This window comes from Asterias rubens, chromosome 5 (assembly GCF_902459465.1).
Source record: "Asterias rubens chromosome 5, eAstRub1.3, whole genome shotgun sequence".
Classification (NCBI taxonomy): domain Eukaryota; kingdom Metazoa; phylum Echinodermata; class Asteroidea; order Forcipulatida; family Asteriidae; genus Asterias; species Asterias rubens.
In genome coordinates, this window is record NC_047066.1 from 3,756,377 (window position 1) to 3,771,026 (window position 14,650).

The 14,650-nt window shown below is 38.8% G+C and overlaps 1 protein-coding gene across 1 annotated transcript in view; it reads left to right on the forward strand.

Annotated features, from left to right (window-relative positions):
• Positions 1 to 1,672: 1,672 nt before the first annotated feature.
• Positions 1,673 to 14,650, forward strand: part of LOC117290373 (neuronal acetylcholine receptor subunit alpha-3-like) — a 52,247-nt gene continuing 39,269 nt past the window's right edge. Inside the window, exon 1 of the mRNA XM_033771734.1 lies at positions 1,673 to 2,342. Within this exon, the coding sequence (XP_033627625.1) occupies positions 2,267 to 2,342 (76 nt within the window). The 5' untranslated portion in view covers positions 1,673 to 2,266. The remainder of the gene's footprint in view (positions 2,343 to 14,650) is intronic.

The following is a 14,650-nucleotide window of genomic DNA, read 5'->3' on the forward strand; positions in this document are numbered from 1 at the left end:
TAATCATAAAATAGTCTTTACAGCATTGCAGATGTAAAAACTTACTTCACTTGGTAACGAGCAATGGAGAGCTGTTGATAGTATAAAACATTATGAGAAACGGCTCTCTTTGAAGTAACGTGTTTTGAGAAAGAGGTAATTTCTCACTCAAATATTAAAAGATAGGCATCTGAAAGCACAAACATTGTGCAAAAATTGTACTTTTTCTTCATTTTTATTTGCAACTTCGATGACCAATTGATTCCAAATTTCCACTACTCGATATTTTGTGCATATGTTGGACAACGTGGGCAAACTTCTCTTTGACAATTACCAAAGGAGCCTGATCCATCAGAATCGTGGTTTCGAAACTACGGGGATTATTAATAATAAAAAAATCTCGATGAATCTTCTTCTTAGTCAATCAGGCAACCAGAAGTCATATTCCTATTGGTCAATATGTGGCCGTATCCGATCGGCTACGGCTACGACTGTTGCTAAGAAGACGTCCTATACGTTAACACTTGATGACGCTGCGATCTAGCCGCAGCCGCAGCCCATAGCCGCCAAGTCTAAAGCCCGGTTCATTACACTTCATGAGATACGAGTTTAGACGTTACAAACTCGCAATGAATAATTCACACTACTGCTTTGTGCTCAACTCCAAAGAAACATTCGCTGCGAAAACATGGCTTTGAAGTCAAAATTTATGTCTTGCTTTTTCTATTTTTCTTTCTGCGTAAATCACTGTGTTACATTTCTTTTGCAAGAGCGCTTTATAAATGCCTTTGGAGTATAGTAAAGTATAGTATAGTATATTATCGCATTATCATTTCAAGAATGACCCGGGGTTAATAACTTGAAGCTCTAAACAGAATTGACTCAATGTAGATCCATTACGGCTTAATCACACATATTATGAGTGTATTCGGCGAATGTATACATGTGGTGGCGCTGTTGCATCACAAGCAGTGAGATTTCATTTTAATTAAAAATCAAGATAAGATAAGGGACCATTATTGTTTTTGTATCACCCCCCTCCCCCCTCAAAGAAAAAGGGGAAAAATGTAAATATATATTAAAACTGAAGTTCACTCCAGGGCAAAAGCAAAGTCAGTATTTCTTACTCTGTCACTTAGTCATCAGCCGGATCCGTCTTGTTATGAGATTGTTATACAAAACTCCAGTTTACATATTTCAGAATGTAAATAAAACATGAGCTCTTGTAAACTGACACATTCCACGTTTGGAAGAGTGGAAGGTTTAATATCATCGGAATTCACACTACAACTCATAAGGTATTCATTTGCATGGAATGTCAACTTCATGTTCTTTAAGTCCAAGAATAATAACAGAGCAACCCACCAAACAAAAAAAAATTCATCTAGATATAATTGATTTCGGGCGAATGGCCCCAGACCGCATGCTTACACGAAGCCTGAAGTATTTTCCTTCCCGCCAAAAGGTGAAAGTGATGAAAGGCGGTTGCTAAGGTCATGGCGCGTTCGTCTGCTACGCGTCGCATGCCTCTTCTCTGCTCTCCATCTCCAGCAGCCCACTACCAAAACCAATTGATCGCAATGCCTCGCGCATGCGCTCTAGATCTCAAGACGCATGTAGGTTTGGATGGTTGTCCGTATATACCTTCCGGGCCCAAGTGACAAATGATACGGCAAGTAATACACGCGGGTTTTTTTTCTTCTTCATCCAGCTGTTTTTTTTTCTCTCTCTGTGAGGATAGGACTTTCGGGAACGGGTTTGGAGGAGGAAGCGAGAGGGAATGCCGATGGACGTCTTGGATTCGGAGTCTTCCCCCCCTACTTGAGATGTATCATACCCGCTGTGGACGCTGATTCTAAGGCCTTGGTGAGTGTGTCGTCGCCCTGCTGCCGGCTCTACGAGTCGTTCTCCTCTCTCATGTCACCTTTATAGTCACGGAGCAGTGTCACCGATAAAGCCGCGACAAAAACATGGATTAGTTTTTATATGTAGAAGACAGTTCGCGCCACCACCAATGCAGTTCATGGACGGTGTTGCAATGTTATCATAAATCACCCCTTAAAAACATATCCTTAAGTCGGGTAGGATCAAGTAAAACCTAAAGCTGATGTTTCCTCACACACAAGACGAGATCTAGGTAGGGCTTGCATAACACATAAGCTCTCTCCAATACACGTTTTCTACCACGGGATCGAGGAGTGACTTTTTTTTCTTCAAAATAACATTTTGACGAGGAGGATTTTTCTTCTCAGATACGGGAAGTGAGAGGACACCGGGGTGCGTTCCGATGGAGCGATGCCGTTACTGGTCGGACACCGTCTCTACGGTAATATTCACCTTCATGTTACTCCAGCTACCCATTGGTAAGTCTTATTGATCAGCTATTATTCAGATTTCTCTGTTCCTTATTCAACATTCAACCCTGTGCGGATGTGTGCTTGAGTACCCAATGCATTTAGATACTTTAGCTGTAGAGATTGGTGAACGAAGAGATAAATTTAGCGTGCATTTTGGCTTTCTGTACTTTAAAGTGACTCTAGAACTCATCGCTGTTGACATCAGTTTGCATTTAGCTTGAAGTTTTGCAGCTGCTTCGGTTACTTGCAGATCTCATTAAGATGATTCGGCGGTTTCAATCTGAACAGAAAATGTTTCGTTTTCAGATAGATGTTAATTTGCATTTTGCTTTACTTTCAATGCGAACTTAAAGCCATTGGACCCTTTCAGTACAGAAAAGGGAAAAAAAATTCACAAATTTACAAATAACTTACACGGTTTACAGAAGGTAGTGGTGAAAGACTTCTCTTGAAATAATAGTCCATGAAATGCTTTACTTTTTGAGAAAACAGTAAACCAATATCAATTCTCGATAGCGAGAATTACGGATTTATTTTAAACACATGTCATGACACGGCAAAACGTGCGGATACAAGGGTGGGTTTTCCCGTTATTTTCTCCCGACTCCGATGACCGATTGAGCCTAAATTCCCACAGGTTTGTTATTTTACATAGAAGTTGTGGTACACGGAAAATACCGTTTACCGAAAGGGTCCAATGGCTTTAACGGGTTACTTCATGACTTGAAAACTATGATTGGATTGAATGAAGTCTCAAAATACGAAACTAACAAACAAACAGACAACAACAACAACAACAACAACAACAACAACAACACCAACAACAACAACAACAACAACACCAACAACAACAACAACAACAACAACAACAACAACAACAACAACAACAACAACAACAACAACAACAACAACAACAACAACTACAACAACAACAACAACAACAACAACAACAACAACAACTTTAGCAACTTGTGATTGACTGTTGTTGTATTTGTTTTATTACGTAAATGGAAAATGCCTTATAAAAATGATGACAAATAAAATGTCAGAAATGGTAACAAAATAACGATGACAATGTACACTCTTTACGAAATGGCTTCAAAGGGAAAATACTGGGGGTTTTTCCCGTCGCAAAACAAAATTTGTAGGCTAAACGTTCTCCATGCCGTCCACGCAGTGACGAAACTCCCTTTAATGGTTTAATCACAGTGACCACGTGCTCATCAAAATCACGCGAGAGTTTGCAGTCTACGAGTCTTGCTTACAATTCCAATCAAAAGCAATTAATCATAATAAAAGACATACCTTACTTATTATGACTAAAAGCCAATACTTGAAATTGATTTCAGGCCTGTATGCTTCATTTTTGAAAGGCCAAGGGCACCAAGGCATGTTCTCCTTCGTAAAGGGCACCCTATGAGGCAATTGTAAATTTCTACTGGAGCATTTCAAGGGCACCAAGGGAATGACCAGGGGGCACGAAGGCAATCACGCCAGTGGTTTCGAATCGAATTAACTTGTATTGCATTTTGTATCCCTTTTGCCATAATTACCTAGACAATATAAGATTGTTTGTTCAATAATAAAAAGCGCAACGGTCGGTTGCATTTTGGAAACTCAGAGTTGATTAATGGGCGAAGCGTTGTGATGATAGGAATGTTAACTGGGGCGTTTAGCGCGAAAGGGTGTTATACAATATGGTAGACAGGTTGTTGACTTTAAATTAAAAGGGGTGTGGTAAAAGGAGGACCCGCCCCTCCCCTTTAAGAGCTTGTGTTCTTGGAAATTTATTTGTAATGGATGGGTCTGTCTTGGCTGTTTTTTGTTGTTCTTGGTTATCATAGTCATTGGTTAAAATTTGTTTCGTTCTTGTTATGGTAGTCTTTGTTTACTATAATGTTTACTCTTTAATTTGTTAACTTTTTAACTTTTAGCTTTTAATTGTTACATGTACACTGTGTTGAGAAAATTGTATGTTGGTGCACTTTAAACAATTAATGATATTAGATTTTATATTATAATGTTGACATTCGGACAGTGTTTAGGGATGTACTTGGGTACGATATATGCAATCAGTGGTGAGGTTTGGTATCTTTCCACCTATTGAGCCATTTCACCTGACGTCATCATCAAAAAAATCTTGAATGCGCCATACTGGTGGGCAATTTCACAGTGCGTTTATGCAGTCGTTATGCAGTGAAGTGCGCATTTTAGGCGACGCGGCATTAATACAAGTAAACCTAACTGCCCACCAACGTGGTGAGCGTGGCATCAGTCGCCGCGTGTGACACGCGTGCAAGGGGTCAATTATTGGGCCCGGTTCAAATCCTACCGGGGCACCACGTGGATTTGGTTTTCAGTCTCTACTTGACTGCGTGGGTGTTCCCTGGAATATTTTTCTTGGGTTTTCCTCCCACATCTAAAACTGAAATTTCTTCATGGTCTTCTCTCTTCTCGTTTGGCTCTAATAAGAGCGTTGATATTATATCCAAATCCAAATCCAATCGACAGAAACCCATCATCACATTCTACTGGAAATTGATTGCGAAGTAATAGATACTTAAAGGCAGTGGACACTTATACTGGTAATTACTCAAAATAATTATAAGGATAAAATCTTACTTGGGAACGAGTAATGGAGAGCTGTTGATAGGATAAAACATTGTGGGAAACGACTCCCTCTGAAGTAACGTAGTTTTTGAGAAATAAGTAATTTTCCACGAATTTGATTTCGAGACCTCAGAGTTACATTTTGAGGTCTCGAAATCAAGCATCTGAAAGCCGAAAACCTTGTTATTAGAAGGGTGTTTTTTCTTCCGTTATTATTAGACTGGTCTTTGACAATGGGAGACTTTCGGGACGCTTGGTGGCAGCAGACTTACCAGGTAAAATCCATTGTTCTCGGTCATGTGCGCACGCCCAGAACTACGTAAACAGTGGAAATTGACCTGGTAAGTCTGCTGCCACCTAGCGTCCCAAAGTCTCCCATTACCAATAGTGCCCAGTGTTTTTAAAAATGTCTTAACAAATATTTGTAAACGCGAACAAATAAATAAATAAATACATTGTCATTTACTTATACTTGAATTAAAACTGTATAAGCAATTGTGCTTATGGTAGTACTGTGAAGTGCCGGCGCGTATCTCGTGTTGAGAAAACTTACACACTGAAGCAGATTGTGTCAAACGCCATAAATGCGCAAAGAGTGATGACGTCACATCCACTAAAAGTCATCGCTGCGCTAACCGTACGCTAACCGTATCTGATAACCTCAATAGTGTAACCATTTTAGCGTTAGTAAATGCAATCTGATTTCTGCTTGTCCGAGCTTGCGGCTACAATTACGGCTAAGGGTGTTGCTTATACTTCAATCCATGATGACGTAACGATCCAGCCGTAGCCGATAGCCGCCAATTCGGAGCCCGTCACGTTCCAACAGCTCGTCATAAAACGGCCGTTTTATGACCTGTTCGGACTGGATCGTTCCAGCTTGCCAAACGCCAGGTGTTCCCGTATCAATGCACAATTTTGACCAATCAAAAAACAAAGTTCATTTCTCCAGCGAGTCTGTCCAATGGGACCCGGATGACACTCAATTCTAACCCGGGATGTTTTTTGTTAATAATAATAATAATAATAATAATAATAAACTACATTTATATAGCGCATAATATGAAGAGTGAGGAGTGCATGGAAGTCCCCTTCAGCCAATTCGACACGCACTAGGTCCTGTTTGCCTTTTGAATCTCATATAGTATTTTCAATCTCAGTAATGTGTAGCTTTTTTTCATCTTCTTATCAATTGGTACATTATGGAACTGATCATGATATCAGCACTTTCTGAGGTCACAAAAAAACACACACAAAAACCATGATGCAATATAATTGTTTTGGAAACTCGTTCAATCGCCATTGAGTTTACTTTCATTAAAGGCACTGTAGACATGGTATTACTCAAAGTAGTTGTTAGTATACAAACGTTACTTACTTGGTAACGAGCAATGGAGGGATGTTGAAATAACCCATTGTGAGAAACGGTTCCCTCTTTAAAATAAAATGTAGTTTTGGGGAAAGAGGTTATTGGTCATTTCTCACACACATTTGTTTAACAAGTATTTTTCTGTTTTCATTATTCTCTATATCAATTTTGATGACCAGTTGAGTACAAATGTTCACAGACTTGTTATGTTATGCATATGTTGGGATACACCAAGTGAGATTACTGTTTGACATTTACCGAAACAAGGTGTCCAGTGCCTTTAAAGGCAGTGGACACTATTGGTAATTACTCAAAGTAATTATCAGCATAAAACCTCATTTGATAACGAGTAATGGGGAGTGGTTGATAGTATAAAACATTGTGAGAAACGGCTCCCTCTAAAGTGACATAATTTTTGAGAAAGAAGTAATTTCCCACGAATTTGATTTCGAGACCTCAAGTTTAGAATATGAGGTCTCGAAATCAAGCATCTTAAAGCACACACCTTCGTGTAACAGGGGTGTTTTTTCTTTCATAGTTATCTCGCAACTCCTACGACCAATCAAGCTCAAATTTTCACAGGTTTGTTATTTTGTGCATATGTTGAGATACATCAGATGAGAAGACTGGTCTTTGACAATTACCAATAGTGTCCACTGCCTTTAAGAAACAACGCCAACTGAGAATACTGGTCCTTGACATTTACCGAAACAAGATGTCCTGTGCCTTTAAGAAACAAAAACTCTAGTTAACGTGACATAATTTCCTTCAAGATACTCCAGTATGTACAGTGCATCTTCATATATTATTGAGATGTAATCAAATTCATAATATTTATACATAGTCGGCAGATCCCCCCATTGCGTCGATGCTTGATACTTGACATTTAGCTTCCAGTCTATAAGACCACGGTTAGCAAAGATCCTATACACGCGTCTAGACATTATGCTGTTTATTTTCGTAACGGTAGAGCACAACTAAGGTCAAATTGTTACATTGTAAAACAACTGCTAATAAACAACTGCATTTGTTTCATTAAAAATAAACCAGTGGATCTAATAAACTCTGCGTTTCAATGGTCAGAACTGGGCCCAATTTCATAGAGCTGCGGTACCCGCTGCCAAAACATAGGATTCGAACTGCCTCTAGCTACCGGGCAACCTCGGTAGTTTAGTTGGTAAGACACTGCTCTAGAATTGCAAGGGTCGTGGGTTCGGATCCCACCCGAGTAACATGCCTGTGATATTTGTTCACAGGACTCGGGAAAGTACTGAGTATACAGTGCTAACACACATCGGTGTATGGGTAAAAACCAAAATTAATATTCATAGAGCTGCTTAAGTACAACGAGTATAGCTAAGCACAGCAAAATTATGCTTACCGGATTAAGGTTACCAGTGGGCCAAAAGACAATGTCACATGCATCCTGCTCATTTCTGCTTAGCTGAAATTCGCTAAGCAGTATTTTGTGCGGAAGCAGCACTATCAAATTTAATTCATGTCGGAACTGACAAAAAGAAATTTAAACCCAAGAGGGATGACAGCACAGTGCTAGAGTTAAATCCCCTGGGACCCAACTTCATTAAGCTGTTAAGCAAAAAAATATCGCTTAAAGAATATCTTTGCTTGGAAAATATTGAGTGGGGCACCAGTCACAACACTGTATAAACTTGATGTAATTTTGGCTGGTACCTATTTCTGATATATTTCTTTTCGGTTCTTAGCAAATTGTTGTGCTTATAAGCTTTTTGGGCCGATGTCAGGGTATTATTTAAATGTTGGTCTTAAAGACGTTGGTCTTAAAGACACTGGACACTATTGGTAATTTCACTTGGTGTATCAACATATGCATAAAATAACAAACCTGTGAAAATTTGAGCTCAATGGTCGTCGAAGTTACGAGACAATAATGAAAGAAGAAAAAAAACCTTGTCACACGTTGTTGTGTGCGTTTAGATGGTTGATTTCGAGACCTCAAGTTCTAAACCTGTGGTCTCGAAATCAAATTAGTGGAAAATTACTTCTTTCTCGAAAACTATGTCACTTCAGAGGAAGCCGTTTCTCACAATGTTTTATACTATCAACCTCTCCCCATTACTCGTCACCAAGTAAGGTTTATGCTCAATAGTGTCCACTGCCTTTATACAACGAAATCCACGTCCTAAGACGTTGTGATAAATGCCATGGGGAGAGGATTGCAACAAAACATTGGAAGGAACGTGCAACAAGAAAAAAAAAGGTAAAGATGAAACTGCAAGAAATGTTTATCCGCCCACGCTCTTTATTTACAGTTACTTTGACATAGGTCTTAATTATAGGCCTCACAAAAAATAACGTTCCCGTTACTCGACACATGGAGTGTTATATCACTTCCCAAAAAGTCATTTATCGGCTTATCTCAATAACATTTGTCTCGTATTTGTCACCAGTCTATTGACATCGCAGAAAATGTCATCTGGAATGATACATCTCTACTTGTGAATTGTACAGTGTTCTGAATAAATGCTTAAAGACACTGCACACTGTTGGTAATTGTCAAAGACCAGTCTTCTCACTTGTTGTATCACAACATTTGCATAAAATAACAAACCTGTGAAAATAAAATTTGAACTCAATTGGTCGTTTAAGATAATAATGAAAGAAATAACACCCTTGTCACACGAAGTTGTGTGCTTTTAGATTCTTGATTTCGAGACCTCAAAATCTAATTCTGATGTCTCGAAATCAAATTCGTGGAAAACTACTTCTTTCTCGAACACTACGTTACTTCGGAGGGAGCCGTTTCTCACAATGTTTTATATTATCAAACTCTTCCCGATCGTTACCAAGTAAGGTTTTATGATAATAATTGTTTTGAGTAATTACCAATAGTGTCTAGTGCTTTTAAGCTTTAAACAGACAATACAATTAACTTTCACCTATCTTTAAACTCAGGTATAAATGGATGAGAGGGACCATCTTGGATATTTGTAAACGCTCAGTGGCGTAAAACCTTCTCTATAGTCCGTGTTAGGTTTATCAAAGGCACTGGACACCTTTGGTAATTGTCAAAGACCAGTATTCTCACTTTGTGTATCACATAATCTGCATGAAATCTGTGACAATTTGGGCTCCATTGGTCATCAAAGTTGCGAGAGAATAATGAACGGAAAACACCCTTGTTGCACAAAAAGGGCTTCAGGCCCGAGGTCATATACCAATTGTGTCCAGGGGTGGTATTCACAAAGAGTTAGGACTAGTCTTATCTCGAGTTAGGACCAGTTACTCGTCGTAACTTAGGACTATCCATGCAATTTGTATATATCTCCTAGGACTAGTCCTAGGTTAGGACTAGTCCTAGGTTAGGACTAGTCCTAGGTTAGGACTAGTCCTAGGTTAGGACTAGTCCTAACTCTTTGTGAAATCGACCCCTGTGTCTTTAACAACAGCTGATTATTAGTGTTGCGGAGAGACATTTATTCCATTCCATTCCATTATAAAAGAAGTGTTAAAGTTATTGATCTTGAATCAAGAGTTATTCATCGACGTTTCGATCTATAAACAGATCATCTTCAGATTTAACAAAAAAACACCGCCTGTAACATGGAATCTAGTGGTGATACCCATCGGCTTTTGTAGTCAGTAATACAAACATTTCTTGGTATCTGCTGTTGTAATTATACCAAACCACAAAAAAACTAATGAGTTGTTTGCTTATTTGCGAAGCTGCTACCAACTGTTACATCACACTGATTGTTTTTTAATGAGTTAATTACACACTTCCAATCTTTGGCCCGCACTGAAGAGGCGCACACTTCGATTTGTACACACAGCGTGAGAGTGTCAGCATTAAAGGCAGTGGACACTATTGGTAATTGTCAAAAACTAGCCTTCACAGTTGGTGTATCTCAACATATGCCAAAAATAACAAAAAATTTGAGCTCAATCGGTCATCGAACCTGCGAGATAATAATGAAAGAAAAAATACCCTTGTCACACGAAGTTGTGTGTGTTTAGATGGTTGATTTCGAGACCTCAAGTTCTTAACTTGAGGTCTCGAAATCAAATTGTGGAAAATACTTCTTTCTCCAAAACTATGGCACTTCAGAGGGAGCTGTTTCTCACACTGTTTTATACCATCAATCTCTCCCCATTACTCGTCACTAAGTAAGGTTTTATCCTAATAATTATTTTGAGTAATTACCAATAGTGTCCACTGCCTTTAAGCCACTGGATACTATTTTGGGATTTTCTCAAAATATTGTTAGCATAAACAAATTACTTGTTAATATACACCATATACAACATATACAAAAACTGACAAACCTGTGCAAGTTTGAGATCGATCAGCCATCCGGGTCACGAAAAAATAGTGAAAAACCGATTACACATTTTGCATGACATCGATGGAAAAACAAAAAATGAATAAAACGCTCACTGAGCGATAAACTGAAAACGGGAAATTAGTTTTATTTATTTATTTAATTATTATTTATTTGATGTTGTTTGTTTGTCCATAGGTTAAGGCACAAAAGCCTCTGCTTCACCCTCACCTAATTGTTGTCCTACTTTAAAAGCTTCCTAATATATAACTATCTAAATCATTGTACACTTTCATATCCTAAGATACTAAGTAATACTGTAAACTACTCATAATTTGAATATATTTATAAAACTTTGTAAAATGCAGCAATGAAATAAATGTGTGCAAATACAAAAAATACAATTTAATATCAAATATGACATTTTAGAAAAAGAAAAAAAAATTCAAGGGATTTTTTCTACTATCATCATCATTGGACCGTGTAAGTTTTATGTTAATCTGTGAGTTTTTTTCTTACCAATTCTGTAATGTTCCTTTAAGCGAAGCAAATAACATCAGCTTACACTGGTCGGTATTCACAACTGCGATCGTATCAAACGATTTAATTGAAAGGAGAATATTGGACGGCGCAGTGGCTTCTTAATACGAACACACCACGTGAAGATGCACCGGGTCCCAATATTGCATTTCGGGTCCCGCGCTTGATAAAATTACGTCCTTGTGACTGTTCTTCAAGACGCAAGTTGTTAGACTATAATTGCCACTCAGACCTATATAGTCGGCCGTGGAACCCTAAATAATTGCTTGTATACCGCTCTTGTCTCTTCAGTCCATCGACATCTTCAAAAAGAAAAGAAACAAAAAACCTCTCATTTTCTTCCATTCTGAACTCTGCGTGTCGCATCTCAACGTCCACTTAAGAGTCAGTATTGGTCCAATCGCTTCACCAAAGGGTAACGGCCGCGGATGGGTCTAATTTGTACTATTTTTATTCAACCCTCTTCATTTTTAAATTTCAAGCGGTGACTTAATTCAATAAGATGGGAATATGATTATTAATTATTCCTATCAACTGAACTTTATTTCCAAATCCAAACACAAGCTTACAATTATAATACAGAAAGATTCGACGGTGTAAATACATAATGCGGAGGGAATGTAAATCCAAACACAAGAAAGTTTACAATTATGTACAGAAATATGTGAAGGTGTAAATACATAATGCGGAGGGAATATATAGATTGACAATAACCTTGGAAATGGAGGGGGTCCATAATGAAGCTTTGTATGAAATATCCAATTTCACGATTAAAAACCGATGTTTATGAAATTAAAACACTCAACCTTTAGACAAACCCGGAAGACGCTGTTTCCGTACGTGACATAAGGGTTTGATTATAGTGCCGCGATCACAGTTTGTCATGGAACGAAATGGGCATGTCTTTTCAGAAACGTTGAGGGCAACAATCCGACGTTTGAAAGGGTGTAAGGCCGTATACAAAGATGGCGCATACAGCTATGGCTACGACTGTTGCTAAGGGTGTTGCTATGGATGTCCTTATTCTTCAACGCATGATGACGTAGTGATCCAGCCGTAGCCGTAGCCGCCAATTTGGGCACGGCCTTCAATCAGTTTCTCAATATTTATAATTATGTGTCTTATGTAATTATGAAGTCCAGTGCCTTTTAGGCAAACTGATCTTTGACAACACCAATGTGACACATCTGTTTCTAAGGCAACAAGCCACATTGTGAAACATGCTTGGTATCGTTTTTGCATCTGTCTCCCTTTTTGTGGGGGGGGGGGTGCTTGCTCTATGATGAAACCATTGTGAATCTCTGAGATGATTCTCTGATGTTTATTTGTCTATCGTGTATCATCTTTCAGTCTTTATTTTCCTGGCCAGTTTGTCCCTGCGTATTGACTCTGGTTGTTTGAATAGTCCGAGGGCCTTAAGCACCGAATTCATATCGGGAAAATGCAGAACTATACCAAGCACCGTGACTGTATAAAGATTATTAAGCATAGAGGCTTGGCCCGATGTGTGAATCAAAAGAATTACTTGGATTGTAAGAATTTATTGTAAATTGCAAACGACATCGATTTGTCATCATATGCAAAAACATCGTGTTGTATCACATAAATTTTAGATAAACTCTAAAAACTCCCGGGCGATTGAGAGGGGGAAGGGGGGATTCTGACCCCGGGCATTAGCCGGGTCAGGCCGACCAGGAAAGTGGCTATAAAGGGGATTTTTAAACAAGATTAGGTGGAATGTTGCCCGATTTCAAGGTAATTTTGAAACAGAATCTGCTGCTTATCATGCTGTCTCCATCTTGGTCATGTTCTTCGTATCAAATATCAATAATGAATGCAAATAGGAATAAGGCAATTTTGTTCTTCCAGCCTCGGTTTGGTATTAATATAAATGAGAGAAATTAAAGATGGCTGCGTCATGATGAAGGTCTTATTCGTGACAACCCACCCACTGTATAATGACAACCATAAACCACAACATTAGCCCCGATGCTGCCTATAACTCATGCACCTCCCCGCTACTCCCAAACAAACCGGAGTGATGTGTTTGGTTTGCAGATCGGGCCTAAATACGAGTACAAACAACATTTTGACGGAATTACGGGCTCTCCAAAATCGATCGTAAATTTCCCGCCCAAATCAAAACACAAACCAAAGAATCTCCAATTCCTATGAGGTGTATTTAAAGGTTTCGGTAGAGTGTAAATAGCGGACTGGCATCGTGCGGGCATAAACAGAACACTTCATCTACAGGAATGATTACCAGGGATTTCCATAAAAAAGAATCAACCTTTCCAAACGACCGACAGAAACAGAGCAGCACAAAAAAGCTTCTTCGATTTATACAAGCAGTGGTTTATGTGGGATTCTCCATAAACATGACATGCAGGTAGACATATTACGTGACACGAATGGCTTGGTCGGTCGTTGGGAGAGCTACAGAAACGACGTGAATGGTGCAGAGGGGATGGGATCGGGTTGGAATCAATAGTACACGAACATGTCAAATGAATGATCTCTTAACTTATCATAAGTCCAACTCAAAAAATAAGGAGACCTAACTGTACAGGAGAGGGTTTTTGAGACAACTAAACACAGCGGTGGGTCATACCCCCCCCCCCCCCGTGGCGAACTACGAGTGAGTGCAATCTGAGATGAACCAAAAGTGCATGAAAAATCGGTAAAGAGCTCTTGCGACGCAACACTGAATCATCATGCAGCAATAGCCTACTCCTATATGTACTTAGCGATCCATTCTCACTAAATTCCTTAGATGCTCTCCGTGCATATAAGACCACGAAGGATAAGACTAAGAGTGATGGATACATGACAACTGCAACTGCAGGGATGATTAATGCTAGTAGTGGACACATTTAGTTTTCAAAGACCAATATTCTCGCTTTAAAGACAATGGACACTATTGGTAATTGTCAATGACCAGTCTTTCAAATTGGTGTATCTCAACATATGCACAGAAACAACAAACCTGTGAAAATTTGAGCTCAATCGGTCATCGAATTTGCGAGATAATAATGAAAGAAAAAACCTTGTTTCACAAAGTCGTGTGCTTTCAGATGGTTGATTTCGAGATTTGATTTCAAATTCTAAATCTGGGGTCTCGAAATCAAATTCGAGGAAAATTACTGTTTTCTCGAAAACTCCGTCACTTCAGAGGGAGCTGTTTCTCACAATGTTTTATACTATCAACATCTCCCCATTACTCGTTACCAAGTACGGTTTTATGCTAAAAAAATTATTTTGAGTATTGACCAATAGTGTATTGACCAATAGTGTCCAATAAGTGTATCGCAACATATGCATACACATTTAAAAATCCGTGTAAATTTTGACTCAACATGTCTTCAAAGCTGCAAGAGAATAATGAAAGAAAAAACCTTTTTTGCACAACTTAATTTTGTGTGCTTTCAGAATAAATTTTGTGTGCTTTTAGATGCCTTAAGTGAGACATTTCCTCTTTCTCAAAAACTACGTTA